Source organism: Ischnura elegans, chromosome 5 (assembly GCF_921293095.1).
Source record: "Ischnura elegans chromosome 5, ioIscEleg1.1, whole genome shotgun sequence".
NCBI lineage: Eukaryota > Metazoa > Arthropoda > Insecta > Odonata > Coenagrionidae > Ischnura > Ischnura elegans.
In genome coordinates, this window is record NC_060250.1 from 32189210 (window position 1) to 32202507 (window position 13298).

Here is a 13298-nt window from a genome sequence, read left to right on the forward strand (position 1 = left end):
GCTCGAAAGGCGAGTGAAGAGGTCGATGGATCTTTTCGACGATCGTTTGCAGCCCCCTCTTTGTAGTGATGTTTGAGCACCCCTGCCGTACGCCGTAATGCATAGATAGCTGAAACTCACCGATAGTGTGTATCACTGTAACCGCGGCAGGGGGTTGTTCAGGCGCCGGGACAGGTGGCGGCATGTCTGGGTTATAAGCCGGTGGCTTAAAGCCATACTGCTGCGTTTGGCTGTCATTGTAATTTGGCGGGGGCGTGGGATTATAGCCACCTGTTAGTGATAGAAGGACCCAAGTGGTAGAAGTTATTACGGAAATCGTAGAGATGTTAAGGGACCTTTTCATCTCAAAAATAGCAGACACAGAAGTTATGTAAAGTTACTAGCTGCAATTCATATGACCGCAAAGAAAATGCATGTCCATATATTTCCATCTTAAATTTTTGTCCATTTTACATGTAATCAATATCGTATTTTAAGTCTGTACTGTGAATTAGATCAATTTAACATACCCATACCATGTAAAGTTGCGGGAAATTAACACACTACTCATTGGCGTCTGAAAGCGGCCACTTCAGGATATACTTATCTTCCAAAATTTTGGAATGCGCAAAAGATCTATCAACGAATTCTTCCCCATATTCTCCGAAGCATGCTTCGCTCACGACTCACCTAGAATGGAATCTACTCTCGTCGGGACATCTAAAAATACAGCCAGCATATTGGGCATTGAGACAGCCATAGGACACATTCGTTCCGGTGGCATAGTGGATAAAGTATCATGAAACGAATCAGAGGTTAAATCTCAGAGACGGATGATTTGATACTTCACAAACACTGTGGATATTTTTCTGACCTTAAATCTTCGCAAAACCTGTCTTAAGGTTCAGAGAATGCAGAACCATTAGGGCAGTTGACTGTAAAGTGAATTTTGACAACCTTTTCCGCGTCGTCCAGCCCCGCTTCAAGGCTCCTAACATTAGCTGCATATGCAATGTGTCAGGGTTTATTCTTCCTCCATCATCTCAAAGGAAAATTCCTCGGAAGTTCCTCAGAGCTGAGTGAAGGCAGAATATCGAGCCGCCCAAACTCTGAAGTTTTCAATCGAGAAATTCTTGGCGTCTGCGTATGTATTTCTTCAGAAACATTGAGCAAATGATTGAGATAGTGGATTTTTAGGCTTGTCCTTAAATTTAACACCGCATGTGTCTTAAGGCCGTCTCGATGCCCAATATGTTGGCTGTGTTTTCAGATGTCCCTACGAGAGTAAACTCAATTCTAGGTGAGTCGTGGGCGAAGCATGCTGCGGAGAATATGGGGATGAATTCGTAGCTAGATCTTTTGCTCGTTGTCGTAATGCAATGGGTATGATTATTTCTTCGGTATAAGGGGTATATTGCTTTTGAAATTCCTGATTGTATCAGAGAATTACAAGGCTAAAATTTTGGGAGACAAGTAGATCCTAAACCGACTACTTTCAGGCGCCAATAAGGCGTGCGTTAATATTTTCCGCCACTGTATTAATGGTAGAAATTATGTTTCATATGATTAATCATAATTATTGAAGCGCAAAGTATACATTTTTATTCATTGCAATAACATTATGAAACAAAATAAATACAGCGAAACGTAAGATTACCAAAAAATTTATATTATTACAATTGTATGACTTAATATTAAATTATTGTAAAGGATAGATAATTTATGGCATACCTACTGCCATTAACTTTGAAGTTTTACTTTAAATAATTTCTAATGATGAATCTTGCAAAATTGTCCATGGATTAAAATCTAAGAGCTATAAAATCAGTCTGCGTTATCCGACAAAATGCGGAGCATACGTAAGATTCCACCCTCCTTAATTCACCTGAGCGAGGTTCTAATGGGCAGTTGTATTTGTTCGAGCGCTTATCATCTGTTGGACAGTCCAAAGCAGTGACGTGTACCTCTCTTGCTACATTTGAGATGGAAACTCCCAGATATTAGGTTTGGTTCAGAGGGAAAAATATGATCGTTATTGGTAGAAAATATTTAAGGCAGACAGACGGTTGGAAGAAAAAGCATTGGAACCCTGAAGTGTAATTGGGATTATTATTGAGTTCGTTTGAAAATGGGAACTGGAAAAGAATAGACGTCCAAAAGGCATGCGTACGATGGCATAAAAACTTATGCGCTCGAGGAGAATTCTGATCCAACCGATCGAAAAAAAAAAAATTACCAAATGGACGATATCATCGCATAGCATATTTCATCTAGGAAAGATGAAATTTATATGTTTTTGCATAATCTATTGTTGTATAATTTTGACCCTAAGCTCGTTAAAAAATGTTTCATTTACTCCAAATTAAAATAGGTAAATGCCAAATGCCTCTTGTTATGGATGTTACTGCGTTTCTCATTCACATGCAGGTTTAGTACCGCGGGTGGAAACGTCGAATAAGGTTATTTGCGCCATCGAGCGCTGGTGAGTGCGGTGTATTTGAGAAGGATCGTTGAGGAAAGGCTAGGACAAATAGTGAGGAACATTGTGTTGGAAGAAACGGGAAGGTCATTTTGAGCATTCCACATTTGATTTTTGCCAATCACCATTTCGGTTTCATGTAAGAAGAAACTTTGGGATACTTACTAGAAGGTTATATTGTGTATACGCCATTGTTGGGATAAGTAAAGGATTCCCACAGGGGTGTTTCACATTTTTTTAGTTATATCCACTTAATGCCAAGTCTCATCAGCAGTTGTTTACTTTGATCGAAAAGTACTTATTGGTGATTCATTATTAAAGGCTCTCTAATCCTCTAAGTCCTGTGGGTATTAATCTGAAGCGGTGAAGTTTATCTATAGCAATGCCTTTTCATAGTCTCTCTTCTTATATTTTTTAATTTTCCGTTATTTTGAACAATTATTAATTTTTTTGTCGTGATGTAATAATCTACAGTATCTTTGTTAAAATTTATGGTTCGAAGGTTAAAAAAATATTTCGTTCGTCGTTCAAAGTATTCGCTCCCATACACTCCCTTCAGAGTTACCGAAAGTGTTTTCAAATTACTGGAGAACGCTTATGGTGTAGCTATTATTTTATATAGAATATCAGCCGCTATCAACATAATAACGTACAAAAACAACTTGCACATTTACATCAACTTTGGCAATGATTTAACGTAAGATATTACCAATAAAATTTACTGTTTGTTTCGTTTACTACTTCTGCGCTGTTTCACTCTGAATTTAATCGTGAGGCTGTTTCATTCAAATTTCTTTTAAAGGCCCTTAATGATCAATAACTTACTCGTTTTATCCGCCGTTAATATAAAGCAAAAGCACCTTTAAAATCGCTATTGTTTTTGCCACTCCTCAAGGAACTTGAATTCTTTCCCCAGGTTCTCTCCTCTTTTGGCTCTGTTTATAGAGGAGCAATTTCGTACTTTTGTTGCCAAATAGATATAAAAATATAAAAGCCTTTTCATCTTTTTGCTTATTAATTGTAATAAAAAAATAGAGTATGAGCTGATCTTTATCCGTTTTTGAAGGTGCCTAGCACTATGCTACCTTGGCAACTTCATACAGTTGACTTAGAAGGAAATCCTCAGTGCATATCCTGTCATTGTACCTATCTCTGTGTTCTATCAAACGACAGATATTGAGTTAATGCAGGAGGCTTTCCGGAATGCAAAGGGAAAAATAAGCATCACAAGCAGCAGAAAATCTCTCGTCCAAATCTACGAAGACTCGATACAAAAAGCTTTTTCGTTGTCATTTTAGAGACTTACTTTTGCTGGAAAATATGGCGCTGGACAAGAAATTTGTAACGTCCACCGGTAATGTTTTAAGACTACTAAGCTCGCCTTTTTAGAGGGCCCTGGATAGGTAATTAAGCTTGCTGAAGCTAAAGTTTGATTATCTGAGAAATGCAGGTGTAAAAAATGTTTCAGACGATTTTATTTTCTTCGATGGTGTATATTTTTTCTTGAGCTCAGTGACTCTTGTCCTTGAAACTTATAAATACGTTAACCACGAAAATCCATCACACTCAAACAAAGGTTTGGACTGCAGCCAGAAGCTCTCAGACCGATGGGAAATGGCTGCTAACAGGCTGACGCAAAGCAGCAACGGTACGCAACCACTTCAAAGCCACGGAAAGCGAATGGGCTATCAGGCAGCACTCAGGGAATAATCGAAATCGAGCAAGATACCGTCCCACAGAAAATTGCTGGGCTTCGCTTAGTCTCCCAATTTATCAGTGCATACCTATCTCGATAATTCAGGATTCCCGCCTTATGTTTTCCCAAAGAACGTATACTATACCGGTTTTTCTGCGTTTGAGTTCATGCTGGCCATTGAACTTGCTAATTAAAAACACTGGATTTTAACGAAAAACTTCTTTTAAATATTTAACGAAGTCCTCATAGCTTTCAAGGAGTTACATGCGTCAATATATCCAGTGAAGTAAAAAATTTAGTTCGGCTAAGATAGAAATTACAATCACTCATAGCTTTCGTTTCATATCCATAGCATTTAAAAACGCGATTTTGTGCATCAATTTGAAGAGTCAGTTCTCATGTTCAATTCAATTTAAAAAAATAAATTCTGAATCAAATATATTCTCACCATGGTGTTTTGTTTATCGCTGGCTACCGGGCTTGCATTTTATTTCTAGTTCGGCCTTTTCTCAATTACGTCTTTTAAGTTCCTCATTGATATCTTCGCATGGAAATTATAATCCGTGATCCATAACATGATGTAATTGGTGTAGTTGGTTAGACTGAGAAATAATAAGTAATGGAAAGGGATTTTATCGCTTACGATTGGTTGATATGTACTTGTTGATTTTTGGTCACTTATTCACTTGCTTCGATAATTTAACGCTCCAGATTCATATAAACCCTGATTACTGTGGTGAAAATTGCGCGATTCCGACCATTTATCCATAATACCTGTCTTATACCGGATCGATTAAAGATTTTCTTGTTTTAAGCTAAACGTCCACAAGACTTGGACCTTAAGTTCCATCAAAAACATCTCAGCAGACGTAGCTATTTTTTGCCATAGATTGGGTTTGCTGTATTTGTGTCGTTCTCTGAATTAATTTTTCGTCTTTGACATAATGTAGCCCCTATTTTATCTTCAACGCATATAGTTGGTACTCACTGTATTCACGCCGATGTAAAATTCGTACTTATTGGATCGAGTTCCCTTTCAACACTGGACGAGGCTACACTTGTCAACCGCAATCTTCTTTTCCGTCGGCCGTAGCTCATAATTTAGGGGACTGTTCTTTATTAAAGTGACAACATGGACGTGTTCCGCCGTCTTCGTAGCCTTGGTGAAAATAGTCTTTCGTCATAATTTTGCCCGCGACTTAGGGACCCTTTCTATTTGACGTTAAATGACTGAATGGAGGGGGGGGGGGGGTCGGAGGAATTTGGCTCTGTTGGCAGCGCCTAGCGCGTGCGGGTCTGAAAATCGTTCTCCCAGAAATTGATCACGTTATACTGGATAAATCTGGACTGAACACAAAAAAAATTATTTTAAAAATGGATGCTTAGGAAAATACCCACGTCAGCATCATCGCCTTAATTCACAGCTTTCGGCTGTTACACTCGCGATCATTGGGGAAACCCCAGGATAAATTTAACTGCGGAAAAAATATCATTTCCTCTTGACATGGTGAAAAACCTTTGATTATTTTATCTCATTTAAGGTCATGGGTGAAGGATAATTCTTTAGCTAGAAATGTGGGGTAAATGTTCCAAGAAGATTCAAAGATTTCCATTAACGGTCACGAGTGATGATTTTTATAAAAAAAAAGTCTAGGGTTGACTACCCTTTATTTCTAGTCACAATGAAAAAGAACTGTGGAACCATGTTTTCACCAAAACCTTAATTTTTACATTGCCTTCCTTTACTTTAAAATTATTTTTTGATTTGCATAGAAGATCATAAATATGGTCTTCAATAAGATTTTTGTTCAGCTATTCTTTCTGATAAGGGTTATAACTCCCCCTGATTGAAACCTTTTGCCTATCTCGATTAATTGGATACAGTTCTTAATAGGGTTTTGCTTAAAACAATTTTTGTCATTTATTTTCGTGTTTAATCAACTGGTTAATTCCTATGTGATAGGTGACGTTTCTTTGGAATACTTTTTCAATATCTAACGGTCTGATGATGATCATCATTCCTGATTACCATTCCCCTTGGAGTATTCCAACAAAACATTGCCTACCTCTCAGGCATAAATCCGATAAAAAAACCAAAAATATCTCCTCCTTTTTTCTATTTGTATTAAGTGTCCTAGCATTTCTTGTCATTCACTCATGCGTTTCCTTACAATTTAGCTCGTAAATGTGGACATCGAAAGATAAAGTAGTTCGTTCCACTTTATTTGAGTCATATGCGTACGAGAAACTCATTTTCAGTTTCAATGAAAATAAAGTCTCGAGGAAAGGTCAAGGCAAATTTCTTTGAAAGGAGTGAGATGTGAAAAAAAAGTATTTGTCCTTTCCCATGCACTCAGTGACTCATATGGTTATGAAACAAAGGTCCATACCATAAATATAAATCATTTGGCCGTTAAAAAGTCAGTCGATCGGTTATTAAGTCAGATAGCAGTTGGATGAAGTGGGGTAAGATAGCGGAGAGACTTAGCGAAACAGTCATGGTGGTTTTTTGTTTACAACAAGCAATCACATCAGCATTCAATACTTTTCATTGATATCTTGAAAATGTGGTAAGTTTTCGTCAATTTTTAGTTGCTACTTGTATTAATTGTAGAGGGAAGCAACTTCGCGTGCATTTGCCACCTTCTATGATTGCTTTTATTTTGTTATTAATATGCACTGCAGACAACGGCCGTTGGAAATGGATTTTCACTTGCATTACGGGTCATTTCAAATGATTAATTCGCTAATTCTTCTCTGTTTGCTTTTCAATTATTTTCGTCAAAGCTTCTGCGTAGGAGCTATACAGTCGAACTAGCGTGCATAGGCAGCACGTGGTAATACAATGGTTTCCTTTATAAGATGATACAAAGTCCCTCCTAAAAACATAGGCGTAGCGTCTCCGATGGCAATTTTGATAATTTTTTAGGTATATTGGACGATTAATCGCCAAACATTTAAATGGGAAATATTTGTTTGCCATAATTGGGGATTCGTTTTCCGAATAATCTCGTCATTCTGTGAAGGTTTTGAAAATGGAAGTAAAAATACTTTGAATGAAACACAATAACGAATGAACTTTCTTGATACGATTAATACTATCTTTTTCCTTTGCTTTTTTGCATTGCATTTTTGCATTGCTTCCCCCCGCCCTGGGGTATCCAGTTTACAGTAGATTAAATGGTAATTGTGTTAAGTTTTCGAATATATACAGGAGAGCCTCTTTGGACTTTTTATAATAAGGAATAACAAAGTAATGTATTATATAAACTTACCATGAGGTAAAATTACTAAAAATGTACATAAATGTTTCTTTTAAAAACGTAATTCTTTGGAAAAAATTAGCAATGAGGCAATCTTAAAGTGTTGTTACAAGCCTCGAAATTCTCAAAATTTTCATACTTCCTGGACCCTCACTACTGCTGAGAGGTCAACCCCCAGACCCACCACCTAGCCCCCCTTGCCCCTATCCTGGATCCGACACTGGATCTAACTCATGCCGCTCGGTGGCTTTAATGCAATTGCAGTTAAGTCTAAGAATCAGGTTAAAAAAAACTAGCGCATTGAATGGCATATTTCATTCATTGTGACTAGCGATAACGCGAGGAGGTCGAGATCGCGTGCAGACCGACCTTTCGCACTGGAAAATTATCGCTGAAATTCCCAAGATAGTGGCAAGAAATCAGGTCAAAATAAATCATGCTTTGCTTTGTACTTGCGCATTTGTTTTGAAAATAAGGTTTCCATCGTGTAAATAGTGCATGCATGGATAGGGAAAATCTCTGGTTTCAACATCAAAACTTTTTCATGAAGAGCCTGCCCCGAACCTTTAGATTCACAATTCTCATGGATCGTGATCCGCAACGCGAAGCAACAACTCAGAACTTGGTCGTTAAAGCGTTACTCTGGTGAAAATTCAGACAGTGTGATGTCATTGGTATGCGGACCCACGACAAAAGTGATGAATTGTAGAAATATGCATATTTTTTGACGTATATTATCAATTAATACCACATCAATACGGCGACGTTTCGGGTTCTGACTCGTCACCAATTCTCAAGGATCTTAAAATATCTTACACGCGCGGAAATCCGAGAAAAGTTGAAATATTCTGTCCACCCGGAAAGTGTAAAATCATGCACATTTATGCGCCTTTATTTTATTTAATGATCAATTTAATTTATAATAACATATGATCAAATACTAAGCCTTTATTTTGACGTGAAATTCGACCTTAGATCACACGCGTTAAAAGATCATCCCCTGTATTTGAGGTAGTTGGTCCAAACATCAAATCGGGACACTGAAGTCACACCGTTCGTATAGGCCTGGTTACACGGTACATTAACACGTACAAGTTAATGTACGTTTGCGTGAATGATTTTGGTGGACCGGGACGGAGCATGTACGAATGCATGAACCAAATTAGAACAGGTTCTATTTTCCGTTCATACGTTCGCACAAGATGGGTGGCCACACGGTGCATTTTCGTGTTGGTTCACGCGTTCATGCATTTAGACACTAACTTGTACGTGTTAATGTATCGTGTAACCAGGCCTTATTTTCACCTGAGGATCCCATTCATTGCATTATTTTGAAATTCTTTTTTTTCATGGTGATAGCAGTCCAGATCAAATCCCTCTTTGAAACCAAGCTTTGATGTCGGAATCAACATTTTGCCCTAGAAATGCATATAATGTTTACATGGTAGAAGAATGCCTCTAGGACACTCATGGCGTCCAACGGTCACGGGAAAATTGGGAAACGGTTAGCGACAATACTGACGTCAGTAATCACCAAAAAAGATCACGGAAGATCCGTGATCGTGTCGTACATACCTACAATTTGAAAATGATAGTCTTGGCAACACCGGGGCAGATTTGGCGGAGAACCAGCTTATTAAGAATCAAAGGCGCAAAAAAAAGTTCGTTTCAAAATTCGACAACATGCTTCACTGTGTGAGTCGTGGCCGACGTGGAAAGAATGAAAATTGAAGTCGAAGGTAGAGCCTACCAAAATTTATAATATTGCACAGCTAATCCATTCAAACGGAATAGATATTTACCACTTACTTAATCCGATATCAATATCTTACGTTGACCTACACTCCAAGAAATATTTTAACAAACATGAATATCCATATATTTCCTAATTAGCGCAGTTTCAGTATCAGCTTCCTTGAAATTTTTTTAAATTTCACTTTTCACCTAAGATTATTCATTAGATCTTTCCTACCACCTCCTGTTGGGTCAAGACTTTGAATATTACTCTATCATATAGCCGAGGTTCATTTAGTGTAGTTCATGGTCGTACCCAGCGAGGGGCAGGAGGAGGCAGCTAGAAGCCCTCCCCCCTAGAAGCAAAAATCGCAAATGCCTTAAGGAAAATAATATTTTTTCTAGCAAATAATTTTAAAACTAATAAAGAGCTGTTACAGTCTCCTTAAAATGTTGATTTCATTCACCTTTTCCATGGTTAAATCTTACCTACAACTTGAACGACCATGGCTTGCCCCTCCCCCCTAGTTTTGATCCTGGGTATGCCCTTGGTGTAGTTAACTAACAATTCCTCTCTTTTTTAAATTTCCGTGCATCATCGGTATTTTTCTGAAGTCTCTTTGCTATATCGGTTGTCAATTTCCGGTACTGTGCGTGCAATTCGAACTTTCTTATTGCTTATCGTAGTGTGTCACTGCGGATAACATGTAGGGAACTCGTTAAAGTATGTGTGCCTCATCCCATTGGTCCAAGAATTTTATTTCGATGTTCTTGCTCTCTCCAATCATATTTATCGAAAGAACCGTTCCTAATGTAACACCTGAAACGATGAAGAAAAATCCGAAGTTTCCCCTGTGTATGATATCGGGATATTGCTGTCGCGTTTGCATCCTGGTCAGGATCTCCATTGTTGGCGACGTTTCGACGGTCGAGTCGTCCACAAGGCTGGATCATCGTCCATCATCTGAATCTGGATCCATCCTCCCCAAGGCTGGATGATCCAGCTCCAGCCCTGGGGACGATTAGACCATCGGGACATCGGAAACAATGATTATTCTGACCCGGTTGCGAACCCGAGACCAATTTTAAATGGACATGAAAGGCTGTTCTGTTATCCCACGCAAAGGCGTACCCAGGATCATAACTGGGGGAGGCAAGCCATGGTCTAGGGGGGGGGGGGGGGGGCAAACCAAGTTGTGACATTAGTTTATGAGATTATTTCCTTGAAAAAATAGTTTTATTTTAGTTACATATCTTATACTAATAAATATCATTTTTCGTGGGTTTAAAGAAAATTTGTGGAATGCTTTCGTTTCAATTCAGTACTGATTTTGCTTAAAGACTTTTGCGATTTTTGCTTCTAGGGGTGGGGGGGGGGGGGCAACCCATGGGATGATAGTATCCCACGCTCTGAACCAACAAAGAGGATATAAAATCTGTATTAAAGATTTTCTGTTTTAAAAGCGGCAAAGCTCTTAGTAAAGATGCCATGATGCTTCTTATTTAAAAAAAATTAATCTCAAGAGTATGGCCATAAGACAGAACGGGAGGAATATAGAGGGAAGCTTTATCAAAAGAGGTGAACAAAGTTGGTTTAAAAGTCAATGAAGACAAAATCTTTTGCGATTTTTGCTTTTGCCCCTGCCCCTCGCTGGGTGCGCCCATGATCCCACATGATCTGGCGTAAAATGAGCGTTCATGTGGCGCGTGCACGCGAACCCGGCGTTGAACTTACCCGACTTGGCGGAGCAAGCGCGCATTCCTTTGCGAAGATGGCCACACCATCGGACGTCTGCGAAGGTGAAGAATTCCACTCTCTCTCTCAAAGCGGGAGGAGCGAGGAGGAAGGAACGGGTGGCCTGTGTGTTTGGGCGGGTGAGGTCTAGTGCACGGATCAAGGCCGCAGAGGCAGATACACCTCTCGCCGCGGCGGCTTCCGAGGTCCAAGCTTACCCGTAGCTTTCTCAGGTCGCGCGCACTATCCTTCCTCTAGGTGGCCACCAGATGTTATGTTATGTTATGATAGTATTCTACCGATTAAGGTAGGTTTCTATGGAGTGTTCAAGAAATGATCTGGAAGCCTCCCTTTCCTTCCAGCACTGCCTTCTTTAATTCACTATAGGGCCTAATCCCTTTCAATCTATCTAAAAATTATATTCTTTTCCTTCCCCTCCTTCGTTTCCCTAACATTCTACCCTTTAACACCATTTTCAACATTCCCTCCCCGCTAAGCACTAACTCCATCCATACCTTCTGTCTCCTCCGTATCTCATCTAAAAGCTGCCTCTCCTCACCCACCATGTCCTGCACTTCGTCGTTCCTTTTCCTCTCCGTCCATTTCACCTTCTCCATTCTTCTCCATACCCACATCTCGAATGCCTCTTCTCTCGTCTTATTTCCTCAATGTCCACGTTTCCGCACCGTAGAGAGCTACACTCCAAATCAAACTCTTCACAAACCTTTTCTTTAAACTCTTACCTAACTATCCTCTCAGAAGCTACTTCCTGTTCATGAACGCCTCCTTTGCTAGTGCAACTCGCTTCCTGATAGATATTCGGAGTTTATTCAAGAGTATAGATAAACCCTCTCCTCGGCTGGAAGTATTTCGTCTTTTCTCGCGACGGGTTACTCATTCATAATTTAGGTTACAATCGTGAACTTTTCAGGGTGTTCAGAGTCTTTGACAACGTTTGCCTGTACCTCAAATGCAAAAATGCTAATTCTAAGAAAATCATCATCAATTTCCTTGATGCATCTCAGCATTCTTTTCCTCCCATCAGTTAATCTTTTCTCACTTACTAATTTCTTCTCCTTTACATCCTTCATTACCTATTCCATCTGAGGCCTTCCTTTTCCGTGTTTGCCATCCACTTGTACCTCAAAGATTAAGGCGGCTATAAATGTTTTGGCCTGGACTGGGGCATCTTATTGTCAGTAATGGGGGTGGGCGTCCCCAGTGAAGTCCGAAAACCTATAGCCTTACGCCAAGGAAATGGGTTTCTGAAATCAAAACTAATATTACTTTTATTATTAATATTTTGCTAAGCTGACGGTCAGCTCCAGCGCGGTATTCGTTGATGATGCCTCTATTGGATATTTGTACGTTAAAGTTGTCATGATACCTTTTTTATTCAAAAACCTTTGATGCCATATAGCGCTGCGTTTTCTGTTATGAGCTTTTACTATAAAAACATAATTCCCATAATTTTTGCGCGAAACCGGGATATTTTAGAGAATTTTTGGAAACTGTCGTGATTCCCTGAAAAGCGGTCTTACCCGGGACGTATGGCCACTTTATTAAACTTTGCCTTCTGAGAAAAATACTGAGGAAACTGTTGACAAGGCTACTACTCTATTTACCCTGAAACTCTCCAGATGATACCGCAAATGTCAAGCAAGTAAAAGGCCGCGAAACGATACCGATCGAACAGGAGTGATGCGGCCTCTTAAGGGAATATAGTTTCACAACTGCTCTTGATGTCTTATGTTTATCGATGCATGAAGATTATGATTGAATTCTGCTTGATTGAGGTCGATATTCAGGAAAGTACGATCAGATGTGGACAAATTATATCCATAATCATTATTGCTCATCAATTCACTCACTCTTTTGGATTCAATGCAATGGAAGGTCGATCTCAGCACCGCGATAATTATGATCTGCTGAATCAAGATCAGTACCAAACTGGCCGATTTGATTTATTTTAATTTAGAGAAAATGCGGCAAACTTAGGCTGTGAGGATGGTGCTTCGAGAAGAAAATTCAAAGTTTCGTGCATTTCCCTTTCATATTTATGAATGGAACGCAATATTTTCAGGCGTGTAAACGCGGAGAAAGACCTCCGGGAGGTTCTGTCCGTAACATATGGAGTGTTCATATCTGAACTCAAATTCATATTCCGATAATAAAACGTACGAAAATGATACGCAATCGCTTGGGATGTCCTCTAACTGTCTTGTGGTTGAGAAATTTAATTAGGCACTAAGTTAGTTTTTTTGGTCTGCCGGCAGCGTTTGAGAAAATGGGCCCCTACAGATTTGGTGCTCGACCTCGACATAAAAAAAAAATCGAGCAAGGCACGTTGTGCACATATATACAAACTGTTGCTACGTGCGAAGGCGAGAGTGTGAAATGGCTGGATGGCCA

General features: G+C 39.4%; 1 protein-coding gene across 2 annotated transcripts in view; it reads right to left on the minus strand.

Moving 5' to 3' along the window:
- LOC124158661 (lipopolysaccharide-induced tumor necrosis factor-alpha factor homolog) overlaps positions 1–13298 on the minus strand; it is a 68152-nt gene that overhangs the window by 32547 nt on the left and 22307 nt on the right. The window contains exon 2 of one of the 2 annotated variants that reach the window (XM_046533872.1): positions 121–270. The exons of the other annotated variant lie outside the window; for it this stretch is intronic. Coding sequence (XP_046389828.1) covers positions 121–270 — 150 coding nt within the window. The remainder of the gene's footprint in view (positions 1–120; positions 271–13298) is intronic. 2 annotated transcript variants of the gene reach the window in all.